This window comes from Gopherus flavomarginatus, chromosome 12 (assembly GCF_025201925.1).
Source record: "Gopherus flavomarginatus isolate rGopFla2 chromosome 12, rGopFla2.mat.asm, whole genome shotgun sequence".
NCBI classification, from domain to species: domain Eukaryota; kingdom Metazoa; phylum Chordata; order Testudines; family Testudinidae; genus Gopherus; species Gopherus flavomarginatus.
The window spans coordinates 36,665,081-36,685,068 of NC_066628.1; the positions used below are offsets into that span (position 1 = coordinate 36,665,081).

The following is a 19,988-nucleotide window of genomic DNA, read 5'->3' on the forward strand; positions in this document are numbered from 1 at the left end:
CCAGCGTTGGTCTATGGTGTTTCGATGCATATCTGAGTCTGCAGCCATAGATCTATCTTCGCTGGAGAGAAGAGGATACATTGGAAACACCAAAAGAGCAAACGCAGGCTCTGTTAGCACCTAGGAAATGAGATTGGAATGTCACAGCTGCATGGCTCGCCCATGCATGGAGGAGCTGCTAACTGGCAGCTGCCCTTGCTATGGGCAAAGCCTGGCTTTGCTCCCCCACAGGATACTAAATGAGTGTAAATTACACTCCTAGGGTGCCCTCACTGTGTGCCAGAGTGGTGCAGCTTACACGGCTTTGCCCCCTTGATCTGTTTTCTTATTACACTTCTTTGCTGGCCTGAGCAGGAGAAGCTGTGGGAAGATTGTGCTGGGCTGTGCAGGGGTGGGTGGCCACCCAGAGGATGGTACAGCATGTGCCCAACTCTGCATCCAGCAAGTCCTGCAGAGGGGCCGGGCAATGGCCTCATGTAACTCTTGTACCTTTCGCAGCTTGCATGTGCCCTGAGGTGGGTGAGGAGGAGCAGACCTCACAGGGGAGTGCATAGCAGAGCTGCCTGAGGAGCAATGCAATCGGCTGCCAAAGCTCTAGCATCTCTGAGCCCGTCAGCATCTGGCATCGTTTCCACCCCAGTGGCTGCTCCCTGGTGATCTCAGACCTAAAGGCTCTGCCCTGCCCCTGTGAACGGCAGCCAGCCTGAGCACTAAGCTCATGCGCTCAAGGTCACCTTGACGCATGGTTGCGGTGCCTGCTATCCCCCAGCATTGATCCTGTGTGACTCCAGGATGCCGCGGCTCTGGCCCTTCCTGAGTCAGATGCTCTCCTGAGGTGGGAGAGTACTTTGTCAGCGCTTTTCAGTGCAACTCACGAAAACACCGTTTTTTCCTGTCTATCTTGGGAGCGCAGCTGGTTAAATGGGCAAATTTGTATTCATTCCATAGCAGCCAGGCAGAGACTGAGCTCTGTCCCCCTGATCCTCATTGGAGAGTGTGTTCTGCAGCATCAGCAGTCTAAAAATACCCACCATTAGCATGCTGGACACATTAGAGTCCAGCAAAGGGCTGGCGGGGAGGAGAGCTGGGGGATCTCAAAGGTGCTTTATCTCCCCATCCAAAGGAGCTGGAAATCAAAGGCAGAAATCAGCCCATTTCATGGAACCTTACAACCAAACCACCTGACTGGTTTGCATGTAAAATCTCAATGTCACGGTTTCCATGGGAGCCATAACCAGCTTCGGTGGCGCCGCGGGACCAGCGAACCCTCCGAAGGCACGCCTCTGGGAGGTCCACCGGAGCCGCGGGACCGGCGACCGGCAGAGCGCCCCCTGCGGCATGTCGCCGTGCTTCAGGCAGCAAAATGTCTAGAGCCGCCCCTGCTGACTGGAATGCCACGAGGCATTCCATTCCCATAAGAATGGCCATACTGGGTCAGACCAATGTCCATCTAGCCCAGTGTCCCGTCTTCTGACAGTGGTCAATGCCAGGTGCTCCAGAGGGACTGAACAGAACAGGTAATCATCAAGTGATCCATCCCCTGACACCCATTCCCACTTCTGGCAAACAAAGGCTAGGGACACCATCCCTGCTCATCCTGGCTAATAGCCATTGATTGATCTATCCTCCATGAACTTACCTAGTTCTTTTTTTTAAACCCTGTTATAGTCTTGGCCTTCACAACGTCGGGCAGAGAACAAACCAGAGAAATTTCAACCCAAAGGGGGATTTTTCTGGAATTCTGTAAGTGTCCGAATAGAGCCGCAGTGTTTCCTCAGCGATACCTCTCAGCAGAGAGCTCCAGTCACCCTGTTGGCTGGGAGAAATTTCCCAATCAGTCCAAAGACAAATAGGCCATTATCAGATACCCACAGGTGCAGTGGCATTGGATTGTCAGCCCTTAATATCACTTTCAGGAGAGAGAACTCTGGCTGGATTCTGATCTGTTACACGCATGTCAATCTGGAGTAAGCCACTGACTTCTAGCCACAAGATGATATTGCAATGCAGCCTTGAAGCCCTCAGTTGGTGAGAACGTCTTAGGGCAGGTTGAGTGGTGATAGAGGTCTCTCTTCCCCTCTATTCTCCTGGACCTCGCAGATGGTCAGGGTTCTGTTCTCCCAGGCCAGGCAGGCTGCCTGGAGGAAAGGCCATCCCTCCTCCTGGTCTGGCTGGGCTGGTGTGAAAGGAGAACATGCATGTGCATTGCAAGGAATTTGGTAGCTTCAATCAAAAACTTTAACCAAAGCCACCCTACAACTTGGTACCGACACCCAGAGCGGGACAGGCTCTATCAGCACTAGGTGGGCGGAGCAGTGTGTCGGAACCATGCATGCAGCCCCTGCGCATTCTGTCCTGCTCTGATCTGTGTTGTCAGTCGCTTACTGTCATGAGCTTGGGGAAAAATTAACCCGATTTGTAAAAACAAGCCCAGGCTCAGCCTTGCAGAGCAGGGGGTCTGAGTGCTGTCACACAGATCTGGGTGTCACAATATGCTGCTGCTGCTGCAGATGTTTGGAGAGGTCTGGCCCACAGGGACCTTACCCCCCTCTGTCCAGCCACAGGAAATGAGCAGCCTTATCTGTTCTGCTGCAGACGCTTGGAGGATGACCTGATGCAGGCTGGATCCTGCTGGGGTCCATACCCAGGACTTTGTCCTCAGAGTAGCTGGACCCAGGGCTTCCGCAGGAGTTCCAGGTGCTCAGCGCCTCTCCAGATGAGGCCCTAGGTGTGGATGCTGGGGACTCGTGCACCCAAATTCCCCATCGCCGTTGCTGCTCCCTAAAAGGGCCTCAGGAGCTCAGTTGTTAGCACCCTTGGTATCAGGCTGACTCTGAGGATGTTTAGGGTGAAAGTCCTGTGCCAGCCCTGTGTCAGGCTGGGGGGAAACGACACTGTCCCCAGTGCTAAAGGCTCAGTGGGAACACAGGGCAGTGTTCAGGATCAGGCCTGGGAAGCCCCAGTCTGTCTCATAAGAGGCTAAGGCAGCTGCTGAAGCCACCAGCATAAGGATTCATAGATTATCAGGGTTGGAAGGGACCTCAGGTGATCATCTAGTCCAACCCCCTGCTCAAAACAGGACCAATCCCCAAATGGCCTCCTCAGGGATTGAACTCACAACCCTGGGTTTAGCAGGCCAATGCTCAAACCACTGAGCTATCCCTCCCCCTCGTATGCCCCCCGTGCAGTGGTGTGAGTCGAGGATGTGCCCTGTGCTTCACTGTGGGCACAAATGGGATCCTTTCTCTGCGCTAGACTAGAGACACGGCTGGGACCTAGGCCCATACAAGACATTGCTAGGCTCCTCCATAGGCAGTGCTGTGCAGCGGGGAATAGCCCTGTGCACCATCTCTTCCTGAGCAACAGCCCGTTACGCTGCCGGCGCAGGCTTCGGCTTCTGACCTGCTCTGCCTTTCCCAGCAGGGAACCTCGATTCCTGGGCCGGGCGTCATGCTTACCTTGAAACCTGCGCGTCTCCGAAAAGCAGTCCCGGGGGAGAGTTACTGAGCCAGGGCCCTGATCCTGCAAGGCACTGAGCACCTGCCATCCTTGAGGAAGTCAGGGGGAATTGAGGGTGCTCTGCGTCAGGCAGGATCGGACTCCCTGGCCCAGATCCTCAGCTGGGGTAACTCACTCTAGTTCCCTTGACATCAGTGGAGCCATGGCAATTGATTGGGTCCCCACTTTGCACAGGCTGGGTGGCATGGAGGTAGTATTGGATCCCTGCTCGGCACAGGGTGGGAGGAGTCTGGGGGTTGTATTCCCACCTAACATGGTGCGGGGACATTTCGGGGTTGTATTGGGTCACTGCTTTGCTTGGGGTCAGAGAGTGGGTCGTCCTGGGTCCCGTTCATCCGCGACTGCACAGCTTTCTGTGTGACGTTCTGGCCTGCAGGGAGGAGTGTTGCTGGTGCTGGCAGTCTCGTCAGCGGACTCGTGCTTGGTGGTGCTGTTCTTACGGCCCTGTCCCCTGGAGCCAGGGGGTTGCTGCGAATCTCAGCTTCTGGGTAGAAGTGACAAAGCAGGTGTCTTGGCCTTGTGGCTAGGGCGAAAACTAGAAAATATGACCCTGGAAGTCTCAACAACCGAAAAGCAAACAGAAAGCCCCAGCACATGTTACTGTTCTTGTACAAATCTCATGGCGTCTAAGCCGATCTCATGACCGGTGGAGGAGGGGGGACGAATTCTGATTGTTGAAGCTGGCATTGGCCATACGAGGAAAGGGTCTCTGTCCTGTTGCAGAGATGAGGTCTGTGTGGCCTCTGACATGGCACATGCACTTGCTCCTGACTAGGGGATGGGATCCAGGCCTGCTGCAGGTTGAATGATTTTGACTTAGGTGATACCTCGGCCCCTGGTGCTACAAAAATCAGCTGTTTCAATGATCTCTCTTTTCACCCTAGTTTCCTTACGCCGCCCCACCCCCACAGGAGCCTGTGAAGACACTCAGGAGTTTAATCAACATCCGCAAGGACACTCTGCGTCTAGTCAAGTAAGTCCCCATTTGCAGCGGTGGGAGTTCAGATGGTCTGGCTGGGAACCCTGCTCCAACTTGCAGATGGCTTAACCATCCTAGTGGCTTAACCAGTTAGGTGCCTGCATCAGCTGAGCAGTAACGTCCCAAACCGCCTCCAGAGGGAGCTCTACACCTACCCATGTGTCTGGGTTAAAGCAAGGTGCATGGCTCTGGGCTGGCTGGGAGGGGATTTGGGATTGTGAGGAAGGGATCTAGCGGGAGTGGGCCCTGAACGGAAGGAATAAGGGGTGCCCAGAATCCCGTCTACACCTGGTTGGCGAGGGGAAGCTCACGAGTAGATGCTGGAGTGGAGGACTCAGCTCCCCTCTGGCATGGTGTGCTGAGACCCACCCGTCAGCCGGCATACCAAGTGGACTGAGCATGATTATAGTGAAGCCACTGAGGACGAATGGTGGTGCCACAAAGTGGCGTCCCGCGGAGAAGCCCCACCCCCACTCCTGTTATTGGACAGATGGCTCGCCTCTTGGATTTTCACCTTCCTAGCTGATCTGCAGGGTCATTAGTGGTGACAGCAGGAGCTAAGCCGAGCTAATCCCTCTCCCACTGCCTGGGCTGGAACCAGCATGCAGCAGCGCAGAGTTCAGGCCTAGTGGGGAGAAGTGACCCAAGAAAGCCAGTGCAGAGGCAAGGCCACAGACCAGCCACTCTCTAACCTGCCTCCCTTGCTGGGACACACTGCAATCGTTCTTTCTCTTTGCCCTTCTCTCACTGCATCTCTCAATTCTGATCCCGTTCCTGCTTTCCCTCGGGCCAAGAGTTCTGAGGAGGAGGAGAGAATTGTGCAAAAATGTGCCTATGCCATTGCCCTGTGCAGATGAACAGCTCGGGGCCCGGGAGTCCCATGACACCATCCTGTGGGAGTACAGTGATTGCATGGGACGTGCACTTTCAGTACCCACCCTGCACGGAGGCTGGGTGTTCGTGAAGTGCTTAGAGAGCCTCAGATGGCTGACGACGGGGCGTGGGAATCGGAAAGGGAGGCAAGTGTGATTTTTGTTCCGTGTAGGAGAAACTGTCTCCAAGTTGTGGCTCTGTGCTGAGCACTGGGATCTCCCCTGTAGCTCCGTGGCCAAGCAGCAGCCGCATTGGAGACTGGCTTGCAGGTGACCTCCCAGGGTGACGAGCAACCACAAGGGGTGAGGTGGGTTTGAATTCACATGGGCAGTAATGTACTGGGGGATTCTCGGGGCTGCATTGTGCGGAAGGGGGTGTCCGGCTAGGACCATCTGGTGAAGGGAGGCTACAGCTGAATACTTCTTCTTAAAAACACCCGAGGGAGAGCAAATAGGGGCATGAAGCCTGAGGGTGGGAGGGAAGGAAAAGAGAAGGGGGGAGAAGGAGGGAAATGGGAGTGATCAGGTGACACCATTGGCGTGAGTTCATGAATTCTTCTTTGCTGCTGCCTGTGGTGCTCCTTAGGGGAGTGCAGGAGTGGCGCTAGGGTTTTAGGTGCCCTAGGCAGGGGTCCTTCCGCGCTCCTGGTCGGTGGCAATTCGGCGGTGGGGGGGTCCTTCCGCACTCCCGGTCTTCGGGGCACTTCAGCGGCAGGTCCCGGAGCGAGTAAAGGCCCCGCCGCAGAATTGCCGCCGAAGACCCGGAGCGTGGAAGGACTCCCCGCTGCCAAATTGCCGCTGAGGGCTGCAAAATGCCGCCCTCCCAAATCCTGGCGCAGGCGGTTGCCTAAATGGAAGCGCCGGCCCTGGGGGAGTGTGTATCTGGGCCAGAAGATAAACATCTGCGAGAAAGCAGAGATGAGAGTGGAGTTGCAAGTGGGGGCAGAAGAGGTGATTGCCCATGGCAGTGGTGAGGGGGACCAGCGCAGGCCGTGATGGGGGTCCTGGGTGGGCAGTGGGGAGGCCAGTGCTGCCTGTGCCCTTGCTACTGCTGCACTGGGGATTGTGGCTCCAACTCCCCCTGCAGCCAAAAGGGGCGTGTGTGGAGGGGCTGCACGTGCCCAGGAGGAAGCCCTGGCGAAGCTGCTGCCCTGAGTGTCACTGGAGGCTCGGCTTAAAGTGAAACGTGGCAAGGTTAGCATGGGAAATGTTCTTCTCCCACCAGGCCGGAAATTTGGGGGGCTTTAAGCAGGACCAGGGCCACCCAGAGGATTCAGGGGGCCTGGGGCAAAGCAATTTTGGGTGCCCCTTCCATAAAAAAAAGTTGCAGTACTATAGAATACTATATTCTTGTGGGGGCCCCTGCAGGGCCTGGGGCAAATTGCCCCACTTGCCTCCTCCCCCTCTGGGCGACCCTGAGCAGGACAGTCCTGCAAAACTCTTGACTGGGGGGAGGTACGAACCTGTGACGACTTCAAAGCTGAGTGGAGATGGGCTAAAGGTGGAACCGACACTTCACGGCACCAGCTTTTTGTCTCTTCCAAACTTCTGTTTTTCTCTTGCATCCTCCAAATTCCCAGCGTGCACAAGTCACTTGTGCAGATCGCTAACCTGCTGAGCAAACAAAGGGAGTTCTGGAACATTCTGTATCCTGTCCCTGACGTCGGCTGGGTTACGTGGACTTTACTGCTGCCTTTGCAGTTATTTTTCCAAATGGCTTTATTAGAAGGAAGGGCAGGAATGTGGTCTAGTGATTAAAGCAGAGGAGGAGGAGTGAGACTTGGGTTCTGGGCTCAGCTCTGCCAGTGATTCATTGCGTGACCTTGGGCAAGTCATTTCTCCTGTTTTGCTCCTCGGCTTTGCTCTGTGTTCATTGGAGGTGATGATATTTATCTACCACACCGGGGCATGGAGAGGCTTTGGTCCATCAGCGCTTGGCAGATGCTTCGAGAGCTGAGGATGGAAGGTGCTAGAAAAGGCTCAGAGGGGTGGCCGCAGTGTGTCGATTGCGTCTCAGAGTGATGGCAGAGTTAATATTTGTACAGCTCAGGTTTTATAGAGCAGCATCTGGGAAAACGAGGCACCTCCGACTTGGCCTCAGTTGCTCCCCCCGGAGGCTAAACTGCAAATCTCAACTACAGAATGTTGGAAGCACTTTGTACAATGCAGAGTGTGGCACAGAACTGGGCTCTAAGTGCTGTCCAGCATCAAGAGTGTACTGCTTCTCTCCTGCTGGGCGCATTTGGCTATTCATCTGCGGACTGCCTCCTGCGCTGCTGCCTTTTACACCTCTGGCTGGCCCAGCCCCTGGGATAACTTTCCTCCCAGCAGCACATACGCCCAGGCACGGAGGCAGAACCATTCAGAATGAACAGAGGCTGAGCTTGATCTTTGAATGCAAATGTGGGTTTCGTTGCAGTGAACAGCGCCAGGGATTATAGCACAGGCTCCAGAGAGCACGCACAATCCCCGAGGAGGGGAAACAGACCAGACAAATCCAGTGAGTTGCTACTTTGCCCTTTCATCCCAAACAGTGGAACACAAGCTTTCTCCTCATGACGTTGGGCCAGGGTGTGGTCTCATTTACACTGATGTACATCTGGAGTGACTCTGATGGTAATGGTGTTACTTCAGATTTACATATGAGTCACCCTCCAATCGGAGCATTGCCCGTGGCACCTTTTATCTGTCTGTCTTAGACACGACCGTGGCCCCAGTCACCGAAGCCTCTGAGCACCTCTTGAGCATTAATGGATTTAGCCTCACAACGCCACTGGGAGGTTGGGCAGGGCTGTTACCCTTGTTGTAACATGGGGATCTGAGGCATGGAAAGGTTACAAGAATTGCCCCAGGTCACACAGGAAGTCAGTGGGAGAGTTGAATTCAGGTTTCTGGACCACTTTGCCATTCATCCATCGTCCTCTATTGTCCTCTGTACTGACCAGAACGGAAAGGCCAGGCCAGACTCCAGCTTTTATTAGTGAGGATTTGCCCTTCCTTATCCCTAGGGCCCGAGACTCCTTTCCACCAGGAGCCAAGCCCTTCCCTCTGTCAGGTCACTCTTTGCTATAGCTGCTGATCCGCTGGCCTGGGTCTCCTACAAATTGCCCAGTAAGACTTAAAAGACTCCAGCTGTTTGCTCTCTATGGGGCTTCTATACACGGCCCTTGGATCCAGCCCAAAGCTCAGAAAAGCCTTGGATTTGAAGATGACTTCCCCCCCACTCCACCCTTCAAAAAAGCTTCTTGCCCTCGCTCGCTGGGCAGTGTCAGGCCTCGCACTGGATGAGGCATGGGGGGATGGGACGGAAGTGGATTCTTCTTGTTGGATGGTTGGATTTATACAGTTTCTGGCAGTAACATGGTTACACAACACTGGGAACCACTTCATCCCCCTGGCAGCCTTTTAGTTGCTGGTGTCTGCTCTTCTTGGACGTGGCTGGGGTTTGTTGTCCGGCCAGTGCCGGTCCTTGGATGCAGCTCGCTGTGGCTTCATCACATATTGGCTTTTCCAGAAGGAAGGGGATGGAATCTCTAGTTTTTCCCCAGCGTAGTTACAGTGTGCTCCAGAGCCTTTCATGGGCGGGTGTTTAAGGGGCTTCTGGATCCAGGGTAAGTTCTGCCTCCCTCTGTGATTTGCCAGGTGCACGGAGGAAGTGAAGACCCCTGGCGAGGAAATCAGCAAAGCCAAGGTCCGCTACAATGTGGAGTTCACCTTTGACACTGATGCGCGAGTGGCCATCACCATTTATTACCAGGCTATCGAAGAATTCCAGAACGGAGTAGCCAGGTGAGAAGAATGCAGGAGATTCCGGGGGAGGCATTTCCTCCATAAACCAGAGGGGCTGAGGAGTGGGGCTTTCCCCCAGCCCTTGGCTAGTACGGCTTCCTGTAGAGCCAGGCCTGAGCACAGCTCTCCCTGTGTTACTGCTCGGGAGGATTGTCACTCCAGGGAGTGAGAAGTCCAGTGCACCGGGACAGCTCTGCCAGAGGCGGTTCCCAGTACAGCTTGTTCAGTTTTGCTGCTGTTGAAGATTAGAGGTGGGCTTCCCACACTCCTCAGCCCAGGAGTCATGACCATGACTATGGCCTCCCCCAGGAGTCCTGGCCAGCCCAGCGCTCCCTGAGTGAGTTGAGAGTCCTAGACTGCTGGAGTCTCATCCTGTCCCTCCTCCCCAGCTCTTGTCGCTTCCACCTCTGTGCGGAGGGCACCCAAGAGAATGGAGGATGGGCTCAGAGATGTTTCTTGCTGGACTTTCCCTTACACAAGGCTGAGGTGTGCTAAGCAGGTGGCCCCCTGTAGGACCGTTAGGCCTTGATGGAGTGTCTCCAGCCTTGCCAAGGGGAGTGGCCACATGTTGATCTCCCCCCATCCTGTATGGATGGTGGGACATCGAAACATCCCTGAAATACCTTTGGCCCTCAGAGAGCTACCATCCTTCAGCCACCCTGGATAGGGAGTGATGGCACCAAACCCAGGTTTCTCACAGAAGACCTGGGAGAAGGCGGCTCCTGTCTCTGCTCTTCGGGAGCACTCCTCACTGGGGTGAGCCGGTGCACTGCGGAAAGGATAGCGGGAATGCAAAGCCTGGGCAGTAACTCTGTCGCCCTCTGATTGGCAGCTACCTCCCCAAAGACACCAGCTTGCAGTCAGAGACAGTTCATTACAAACGAGGGGTGTGTCAGCAGTTCTGCGTCCCCTCCCACACCGTCGATCCTTCCGAATGGGCAGAAGAGGAGGTAAGCCAGCCCGGGAAGAAGCCACGACATGGCGGTTTGTAAGCTCTTCTCGGTCAGCCACACTTGCTGAGATCTGGGCTGCCCCTGTGGGTAACTCTCACTTGTTGGCACGTGCTCTTTGATTTGGAACAGCTCCTGGCCCGTGGCAGCAGAGTGCACGCAGCTGAGTGGGATATGGGTGGCAGTGGCATGTTGGGAGCCAGCACAAGGTTCATCACTACAGTAAAGAGAGAAGGAAGCTGGAAAGCAAGTCACAAAAGTCTGAGGGACCAGTGCTAGTGATGAACCAGTGATGGGGAATCACTGATCAGTAGCATTGATTTAAAATACACAAGCTAAAGCAAGGTAACGTGGAGCCCTTCAAAGCTGCTGAACCCTGGAGAGGTAAGGAGAGCATTCTCCAAAGCTGTAGAGCTGCATGGCTCCGCTCCATTAGAGTCTGAAACTGGGGTCATGTGTCCTTTGTTTTCCGCATGGATATAATCTGGTTTTGTAAAGAGAGATGCATCCCCTCTTGAGCTGCAGAGGTATCAAAGTGCCTTGCAGCCATATAGTCATCCTTCTGCTGCTTGTGTGGCACCTCCACTACCAGAGATTTGCAATCATGGTAGCCCGTTCTGAACAATGCTCTGCTAATCTCTTTGCAGATGGATAGTCCTTTCGATCCTCTCAAGATACCACATCGTCAGCCAAGGTCATCTTTTTTCTTCCTCAAATTCTTCTGCCAGCGACTTTCCCTGCTGGTGCCCGCAAACACGCATTGTCTGCTAAATCTCTTAAAATGTGCCCTGCAAATCAAATGTTTCTTTTCGTAAGATCTCTAGCTAGTATTTGCTGGGTTCCAAGCATCTCCAATGCTTTTTGTTGGTTACGTGGTCTATCGGTGATGTTTTCAAAATTCTGTAATATCAGGATTGGAAGGATTATAGTTTTTCTTATCAGTTGTTTGGATGTCCATGTTTCACAGCCATAATTTAATGCATCAAATGGAAGTTAGGAGTCAGAATTCAGTCTTCAGGTTTATGTCCCTTCTCATCTTATGTTTATTCTTCCAGAATGCCTCTTTCACTCTTGCTATTCTGGTACTGAGTTCAGTATCTAGTCTTCTGTAATGTTTCTTAAGAAGCAATAATTTCTCACTTGCTGTACAACTGTGTCGTTCACTGGCCTCATGCATGTTTTCCCAGGATCCTTGCATACAACCCTAGTTTTTTGTCATGTCCATGTTCAATTCTAGATCATAATCTTTGTCATCTTCATATATAATTGCCACTAATTTCATCAAACTTTCTTCTGAATCATCAGCAATGTGTCGTCTGCATAGCAAATACTATTTAACTATTTTCCTTCTCTTTCTTAGATTAGTTTAATCAAACACTCACTATGAATGTTGAGTAAAGGTGATATAACAACCTTGTCTTACTCCTCTCTTGATCTCTATTCGATTTTCATTTTTGTCTCCCATTATAATTGCTTTCTGATTCCCGTATCATTGTTTTATTACTTGGAGTTAATATCAGTCAATCCCCACAAATCGTCATATGTTGAGCAATTTGTAGTGGTAGGTGCTGTCACATGCTTCTTGGAAATCAATGAAACAAGTGTACTGTTTTCCCAATTTCAACCAGTCTTTCTAATGTCAGCTTCATGTCCCTAATAGTGTTCTTCATGCTTTTTCCACATTTGAAGCCGTTATTTCTTTCACTTATTTCCTCATCAGTCTTTCCTTGTATTTGGCCTTGAACAACTCACAAAAGTATCTTAGAGGCAGGAGACAGTAGGCTGACTGTTCTGTAGGCTTTACAATCTATGGCAGCGGCCTTTGGGGGGATTTGGATACACAGTGATGTTGTTGTGAAGACTTCTGGCAATTCTCCTGCCTGACACGTTCCTCCTTACCTCTAACAGGGTTTTCAAGCCTTTGTCCCCGATGCTTTTTAACAGTTCAGCCAATATTCCTTCGCAAACTCGTGTTTTTCCACATGCTGCCATGAGTTCTTCATCCACTATTGGCAGATAGTTGTAGTCAGATCTAACAGGGAAGAGGCCTGGGCCGAAATGCAGAGGTAATGAGCAAGGGTCAGCCAACAAGTTTTCAAGAAACCTGTGCCATCAGGGGTGGGAAAGAACCCACTCTTCACTATATGAAGCTCAAAACACAGCATAAAAAAAACAGGGGACCTTTAAAAATACACGGAACTGAAAAAGACCCTGAAAACATTCCAAGCATCAGCAACTGTAGATGGAGGAGAGAGCAGAATTAGCTCTGGGAGTGGAATCCTGCCTTTTTCACCCTAGAGAAAGGGTCAGTGACTGGTGCTGTATGACTAAGAGAGGCTTTTTAATTCCTTCGTTCTTATGCACCAGAAAAGTAGCATGGTCTGGTACGTTCTGTTCATGGTCCTTGTTAGAATATGGTGGGGGTGGGGATGGGGGAGGAGGGATTTTGGTTGTGGGGTTAACTAAACTGGTTTGCATGGTTAAGCAGTGACAGATTTGTAGTTGCACAGAGCTACTGAGTAAACGTCAGTGCTTTACATGAAAGTGAGGGTCATTCACATCCCTGGGCCTGGGATGTTCCAAGATGTAATTGCACCGTAGCAGCCTGAGAGCTGTGAGGAGCTGAGAGCAGTGGGATGCTTATTTCTGTGCGTCCATGTCTTACACCTTCACTGCGGAGAAACGTCCCTGGGCACTTCTTAAGGATGTGTTCGCTGTAATGGATCAGATCTCTAGCTGGTGTAAATCAACATAGGACCATCTGCATCACTGGGCTGGCTCCCGCAACTGGCGTCAATTGGTGTAGCTCCATTGAAGTCAGTTGAGTTGCACTGATTTATACCAGCTGAGAATCTGGCTCAGTGACTCTTCCTGCAATATTAACACGTTTCCTTCTCTCTCTCCCTCTCTTTACAGCTTGGCTTTGACCTGGACCGAGAGGTGTATCCCATGGTGGTGCAGGCAGTCGTGAACGAGGGAGATGGTAGGAACAGACCCTCGGGATTGCAGGGCTTCATTTCCCTAAGTCCGCAGTGAGGTGGATGAGCCTTAAGGCTCTGGTGCCCCGTGCAACTTGCCCTGCAGATGGTGTCTGTGTTCTTACAATGCAGCCTCCGTTTGCGCAGTGAACTTTCAGCGTCTGTGTGTTGCTCCAGTCCCCTGTGCTGGTACAAGACAGCCCAGATGGCGTGATAAATGGATTTACTTTGCTCTTGCTGGAGAGAGAAAATAAAGGCTCATTATTGATTCCTCGGCAGCAGTTTTTCAGCCTTATCCTCGAGGCCTTTGAGATTATCAGCTCTTTGGGGCAGGGCCTGTCCTTTATACCATGTTTGTACAGCACCTAGCACAATGGGCCCGGCCTGGCCAGGCTCTTTTAAATATCACGGAAATGTAAACATTAAATAATAACAAAAGGCCGTATCCAGCTGGACGTACACCCGGGGGCATGGATGCTGTAGCACGGCACATCCTGCAGCTGCTTCATTTAAACTGAGAAAGGGAGGGGGTTTTAATGAACAATCTTTCCTGGCCAGGAGCCCTCAAGCCTTTGAGGCTGATATTTGGTTCAGGGCTCAGGACCCCGCTGAGGCCTCTGTTCGAGGGCCCAATGCACAGCTCACTGAAGTCAATGGAACCAGAGGGCTTTGGATCAGGCCCTTGGGGACGGAAAGCGAGTCCTGAGAACTCCATAGTGGGCCTGACCCTGTGTGGCACTCAGTGTCCTCTGCCCTCACTGAAATCCAAGGCGCGCAGCACCCTGCAGGATCAGGCCCTGTATGGAGACGGCTGAGGGTGTGGTAGACCCTCCCCGGGCCCCGTCTTGCCGAGTTTAAGTGGCACTGGGGGCTGTCAGGGAATTCATTCTGAATCCAAGGAAATGCATTTCCCCTGCACTCTAGCTGGGACCCCCTCAGTGTGCCCTATAAATATTTGTCCTTTGCTTTTGTGAAGGTCACTCAATGAGGTGGTTACGCTTTCTCTAGCCCGGACAAGGAGCCCGGGCAGGGTTCAGCTTTCCCCTGGGGAAGTGAGTGGTTCCTGGCTTATAACAGCAGCAGCGCTCAGCGGGAGCCCAGGCCAGGACCCCACCTGGAACTCTGCCTGGGGGCTCTTGGTTGGAGCCCCACTTATATGGAAGATTTGTCTTGGGTGCAGGGTGACCAGACAGCAAATGTGAAAAATGGAGGCGGGGGGGAGGTAATAGGAGCCTATCTAAGAAAAAGCCCCCAAAATCAGGACTGTTCCTATAAAATCGGGACATATGGTCACCTTACTTGGGTGCCGAGTATCTGACATGAGCCGTTCCCCTTAGCCCGCTGGAGTCTCTCCAGACTCAGGAAATGGCTGACATGTACCCAGGCTAACAGAGCTGCCTTGTTAAAAGGCCTTGTCCTGCCCCTGGGGAGTACGAAGCAGCATGTGGAGTGAGGGGCGCTCCCAGATGCAATGGAAGACATGTCCTTTCGTAAACTCCACGTTCCTGTCCCCTGTGAACCTTCCAGCATGCAGCGTGAAAAGATTTGGCCTGTCTCAGAGACTGTTCTTGCCCAGGGGCCAATATGGTCTAGGGGGAGTCAGCATGGATTAGGGGACTGGGAGCCAGGGCCTCCTGCGTTCTAATTCTTGCTCTGCCGCTGAGCCGCTGGGGGTCAGTCACTCGACTTCTTCATGCCTCCGTTTCCCACTCACGCAGTAGGGATACCGTCCCCCAGGGGAGCTAGGAGAATTCGCCAGTTGAAGTCTGTACAGCACTTTAAAATGTTACAGACCAGTTGTTCCTGTTTTCTGGATGATCCTGGGTCAGAGAGGTGGGAAATAGGCTGGTTCTAATAAGGTCACAGGGCAAATTCATTGCAGTCAGTGAAGTTACACCAAAGAGGAGTTTGGCCCCTGGCATTCCCAGTTCATTCCCCTTACATCCTTGTGCCTTCGCATTGCAGTTTTGCAACAGTGTCACGGTTCCTTGAGGACGAGCCAGGCTTCGTTGCAGTCGTCTCAGTCCCATATGGGCCTTGGGTGTTACTCCCTACCCCTGATCTGCTGGGCAGAGGCAGCACATTGCAGCTCGTACTGTGCATCCACAGAGCCGTTTTTTTCCTGACAGAGGGAAAACCCTCCACGTAACAGCTGCGCCTTCAACGGGTGGCTGGGGAGAGGGACTAGGAGCCTAGCTCACATACGTGCTAACCCATAGCAGTCTCCTGCCTCCAGTCTGTAGGAGTATCAGAGGGTAGCCGTGTTAGTCTGGATCTGTAAAAGCAGCAAAGAATCCTGTGGCACCTTATAGACTAACAGACGTTTTGGAGCAAGAGCTTTCGTGGGTGAATACCCACTTCCTCAGATGCAGTCTGTAGGATTTAGAGAGAAGAGACTGAGCGGTTCCTCCTGCCTGACCTTGGGTTGTGCAGGGGGAACGTGTCATCTTCCCTGTATCCAAACATGGCACCCTTTCCCCCTCTGCTTTTCCCATTGCAGTGCCAGCAGGCAGTGCTCCTGCCCCAGATCTGCTGGATGTGGTATTCCGTATCCCACTCCTGCAATGGGTGCTGGGGCAGTGACCCGGATTCTCAGCTACAGGACATCCTTTTTACCTCTCGACCCTGCCCCTTTTGTGTCTTGCAGAGCACCTTGGCCACTGCCACGTACTGCTAGCGACGTTTGAGAAGGTGAGTGTTGAGTCTCCGTCAGGTCCATGTACCGTACAGTCTGGCTTTCCTGTCCAGTGGAGTGGGTCGTTTAACTCCTTTCCTCCCAGCATGGATGGGACAGCAGGTCCCACAGGACAAACTGCCACAAGTGGAATTAAAAGGCAGGCACCTAACTCTGGGTTTAAGCCCTAGGGCAAAAAATAATCTAACTTTTGAGGTGTCGAGCCCGATATCCAGGCTGCTTGTTTATTATTTGCCTGAATATTGATTTGAAAGCTTAGCTTTAGGCCCTCAAGTTGGAAAGTTTCGATCACAATGCCTGATCCATTGAAACAGCACTGGAGGGGCCTTTGTGTTGCATATTCCTGTGGTACGTTTCTAACTTTACTGTAGATTGATAAACTGGTGTTTGCATATGTGGAGAAAAGATCTTGATATAAGATCAGCTGGTTAATGGAGAATCTGTTGAACGTCTACTTGGCTAGGCTTGACTGAATTTGGTTTTTATTTTGTTATTTTGACAGATAATGATGTTTATTTTTAAGCATTTATTTCAGTTTTTATCAAAGTAAATTCTCACATTTGTGCATAATTAGGGGTTTTAATCATTTGTCTCTATTTATCCAAATTTTCACGATTGTGGGAAGTTATCGGGGGGGGGCAGACAATGGGCTGGCTCAGAAAATTGTTATTTAATTACAGTGGACGTTGAGATTCGAAAAGTTCAAGCTTTACAACCATTAAAGCACAAATGATCAGCATCACATGTCCAAATAGACAAAGTAAATAGCCTTAAATCAACCTCTAAGAAGGTCTTAAGCAGCTTTTTTCTTATTTTGCTTCTCTGTACATTTCTAGTATTATCAATGGCAATAGCTCAGTGGTTTGAGCATTGGCTCAACTTAGGGTTGTGAGTTCAATCCTTGAGGGGGCCATTTAGGGATCTGGGGCAAAAATCTGTCTGGGGATTGGTCCTGCTCTGAGCAGGGGGTTGGACTAGATGACCTCCTGATGTCCCTTCCAACCCTGATATTCTATGAATCTATGATTTTTTCATCAGTTTGCATGTGCATGTGTGAAATTGACATTTACTGATAACAATCTAATCCTGCCAAGCCTAGCTACAGGTGTCACAATATACAGCATGAGATAAATACACCACAGCTCCCTTCCCTCCCTCTGGTGTTTATGGTTGCTTTGCATTAACTTGGAGTACAATTTCCTTGTTTGCAGCATGCAGATGGTAGCTTTTGTGTGAAGCCCCTGAAGCAGAAACAAGTGGTGAGTGTATGTGGGGTTGGGGCTGGCTAGCACTGGCCCGGTCCTGGGGGCTGAGGGGCAGTTGTTCCTTGCTGGTGGGCTGGCCTGGATGAGAGCTTGAATCCAGGAAGGATTGCGAGTCTGTTAGAATCACTGGTGCGGTGAGATGCCCTCTTCGCAGCGGGGGGGTTCCATGCATAGAGAGAGCCTGTACCCAGTGTAGGGCACTGGGAGTGGGGCTGTGGGGAGGGGGTCTCTCCTCACATGGTGGTTAACGGGAAGGCTTAGAAAGAGGCTGTCCCAAGGAGAGTATCTGAAATGAGCTGGCGTGGCGGCACCAGCATAACTGCATCGGTCGTGTGACTTCCCCATCTCTGTGGGTTCCAGGTGGATGGAGTTAGCTACCTCCTTCAGGAGATCTATGGGATCGAGAACAAATATAATATACAGGACTCCAAGGTAAGGGTGTGTTCCCCGGGGGTGGGGGGTGCAGGTCCTGGGAAAGGGGGGTTCCCTGCTTAGTGGCCATTCTCTTTGGAGCACACATCTCTCCTCTTCCACTTTAACTTAACGCAGTGACTGTTCAGCACTCTCAGGAGTCGGGATTTTATAGAACAGTGCATTGGCCTTGGTCCAGCGCTGCTGTCGCTCAACAATGGTACGCTCCAGCTAGCCCTGCTATCCCAGTCTTGGGTTCCCCACGTAGTGTGGCCAGTGCCCCTCACGCCTGGCCAGCAGTGCCTGCGGCAATCCTAGGCATATCCCATCTTCGCAGTCACCCTTCTCTTGCTCTGGTCCAATCCTGGACCCACCTTAATGCCTTTTCCACCCAATAAGCACTAGAGGAAGATCTCCAAGCTCGTGTTCAATAACGATTTGAACCAAGGCCCTTGGAGGTAAAAAGCCCAAGTACTGACCCTCTTTTCCATGGGCCTTCCTGTTAAATTGTCTCTCCACATAGGGCTGCAGTGACTCTCTGGGGTGAATCCTTGCCTGTCAAGGGCCCTAGCTGCTATGGAGCTGGTGCAATGCTGGATTGGTGGGAGCTGCACGGGGAAGCCCCAGGCATAACTCCTCGGGGCTCCCTGCGTGTTTGGGCAGCAGTGGGTTAAGGGCTGAGGTGGGCCCGTTGATCCACCACTCTGCAGATCTGTGAGCCATTGACCACTGCCGAACAGGAACTGCCAGGGTTGCTGCAAGCTCCCACTGCAATGGCAGCCACTCCAAGGGCAAGGCTTTTTCCCACTGCAGAGTCCCACTGTGCCAAGCCCTGCTGGAGAGGCTCATTCTCTCTCTTCCTGCCCAGGTGGCTGAGGACGAGGTGAGCGATAACAGCGCAGAGTGCGTGGTCTGCCTCTCGGATGTGCGGGACACTCTGATTCTACCCTGTCGCCATCTTTGCCTCTGTAACACTTGTGCGGACACCCTGCGTTACCAAGCCAACAACTGCCCCATCTGCAGGCTGCGTAAGGCTTAGGGCTCTTTTCAGATCCCAGGGTGGAAGAGAACTGATTCCTAAGGGGGAGGATTGCGAGGGGGCTTGTCACAAGTTGTTTTACTCTGTAGCTTGGGAAGATCTGTATTGCACATTCTACACATGGAGTTCAAGCAAGACAAAACTCTTAGCTTCACCCAAACTGCTCATGTGATGACTGTGCATGGAGCTGAGATTGGCTGGCACTGGCCTTTTCCTAGGGAATAAGAGCAGGCTGGCCTGGAATAAGGGCTTGAATCTAGGAAGGACTGAGGGTCTATTAGAATCGCTAGTGCCTTGACAGACATCGTCATCTGCCTGGTGTTAGAGATAGCTCCATGCAAAACACTTTCCTATAATTTTTACAGCACTGTTCCAAATTTCATTTCAGGAAATTTTACACCTGCATTGTTTGTGGGTTTTTGGTTTTTATGTTTTTCAAAATTTTATGAAATGAGGTTTTGGCATTGATAAAAAAAAAATACCCAAATTCAACTTTTTTTTTTTTTTTTTTTTTTTTTTTTTTTTGCAAATTCTGGGGCAAAAATCTTTGTCTGACCGAAACTTCCAAGTTTGGAATTTTGAAAATGTTAGTGTCTCCTGCTTGAAAACCGGTCCCTCCTGAGTGATGAACAAGTCATTTTTCTTCCCCCCACTGAAAACAGCTGAATTTTTAAGTTGGAAAAACCTGAAATTTTGCAGGTTTTCACACACAATGTGTGAAATTTCAACAAAATGCAAAACCTCCAATCCTGAACAAATGCAAAAACCTCCAGTTCCATCCGGACGATTTTGTATGGCCTTCACTAGCGTGGAATAGAAGAAAGAAAACAGCTCTTATGAAAACAAGTGACATTCTCCAGGGGCGGTTGGGTCTCCCACTTGTTACATTAGAAATGAACTTTCTGTATCCTTCCCTCCCCTCCCCGCACTGTTCAGCATTCCGAGCCTTGCTCCAGATCCGAGCAATGAGGAAAAAACTTGGCCCTCTCTCTCCAACCAGCTTCAGCCCAATCATCGCCTCCCAAACTTCTGATTCTGAGGAGCACTCGGTGAGTATTGACCAGAGGAGCCAACCCATCAGCCCTCGCGTGCGTAGCCCTGACCCCGCCGTTACTCCCCACGGTGCATAGTCACTGGGATGCAAAACAGCTCGCAGGCTTCTAAACAAAGGCTAACCCAGGAGGGGGAATTCCTTCCACTTTCAAGCCTGATCTTGTGGGAGTGCTGAACTCACACAACATCCAGGAACAAGGTGCATTGGCAAAGCTGAGGCAGGGCACAGGGCTAGTGCAGTGGGGGACTGAGGGGTGCGGTAGAAGCTTGCACAGCCCTTGCCTGCTCTATGCCTCCCTCCAAGCGGTAGTCTCAGGCCCTTGCGTTCCTGGCCACCAAGTTTCGTATCTATAGGCCGCCGCTTTGGAATGAATTGCCCTGCTCGGAGCGGAGGGGGTATTTTGTGAAATGTGGGCTGTTGAGTGCTCATTCCCAGGC

At 51.8% G+C, this 19,988-nt stretch overlaps 1 protein-coding gene across 5 annotated transcripts in view; it reads left to right on the plus strand.

Annotated features, from left to right (window-relative positions):
* Positions 1-19,988, plus strand: part of RNF157 (ring finger protein 157) — a 91,715-nt gene that overhangs the window by 37,167 nt on the left and 34,560 nt on the right. For all 5 annotated transcript variants that reach the window (XM_050919314.1, XM_050919315.1, XM_050919318.1 and 2 more), the window contains exons 3-11: positions 4,404-4,492; positions 9,013-9,159; positions 9,992-10,109; positions 13,026-13,092; positions 15,735-15,778; positions 16,994-17,041; positions 17,408-17,479; positions 18,327-18,486; positions 19,434-19,546. In XM_050919314.1, the coding sequence (XP_050775271.1) occupies positions 4,404-4,492; positions 9,013-9,159; positions 9,992-10,109; positions 13,026-13,092; positions 15,735-15,778; positions 16,994-17,041; positions 17,408-17,479; positions 18,327-18,486; positions 19,434-19,546 (858 nt within the window). The remainder of the gene's footprint in view (positions 1-4,403; positions 4,493-9,012; positions 9,160-9,991; positions 10,110-13,025; positions 13,093-15,734; positions 15,779-16,993; positions 17,042-17,407; positions 17,480-18,326; positions 18,487-19,433; positions 19,547-19,988) is intronic.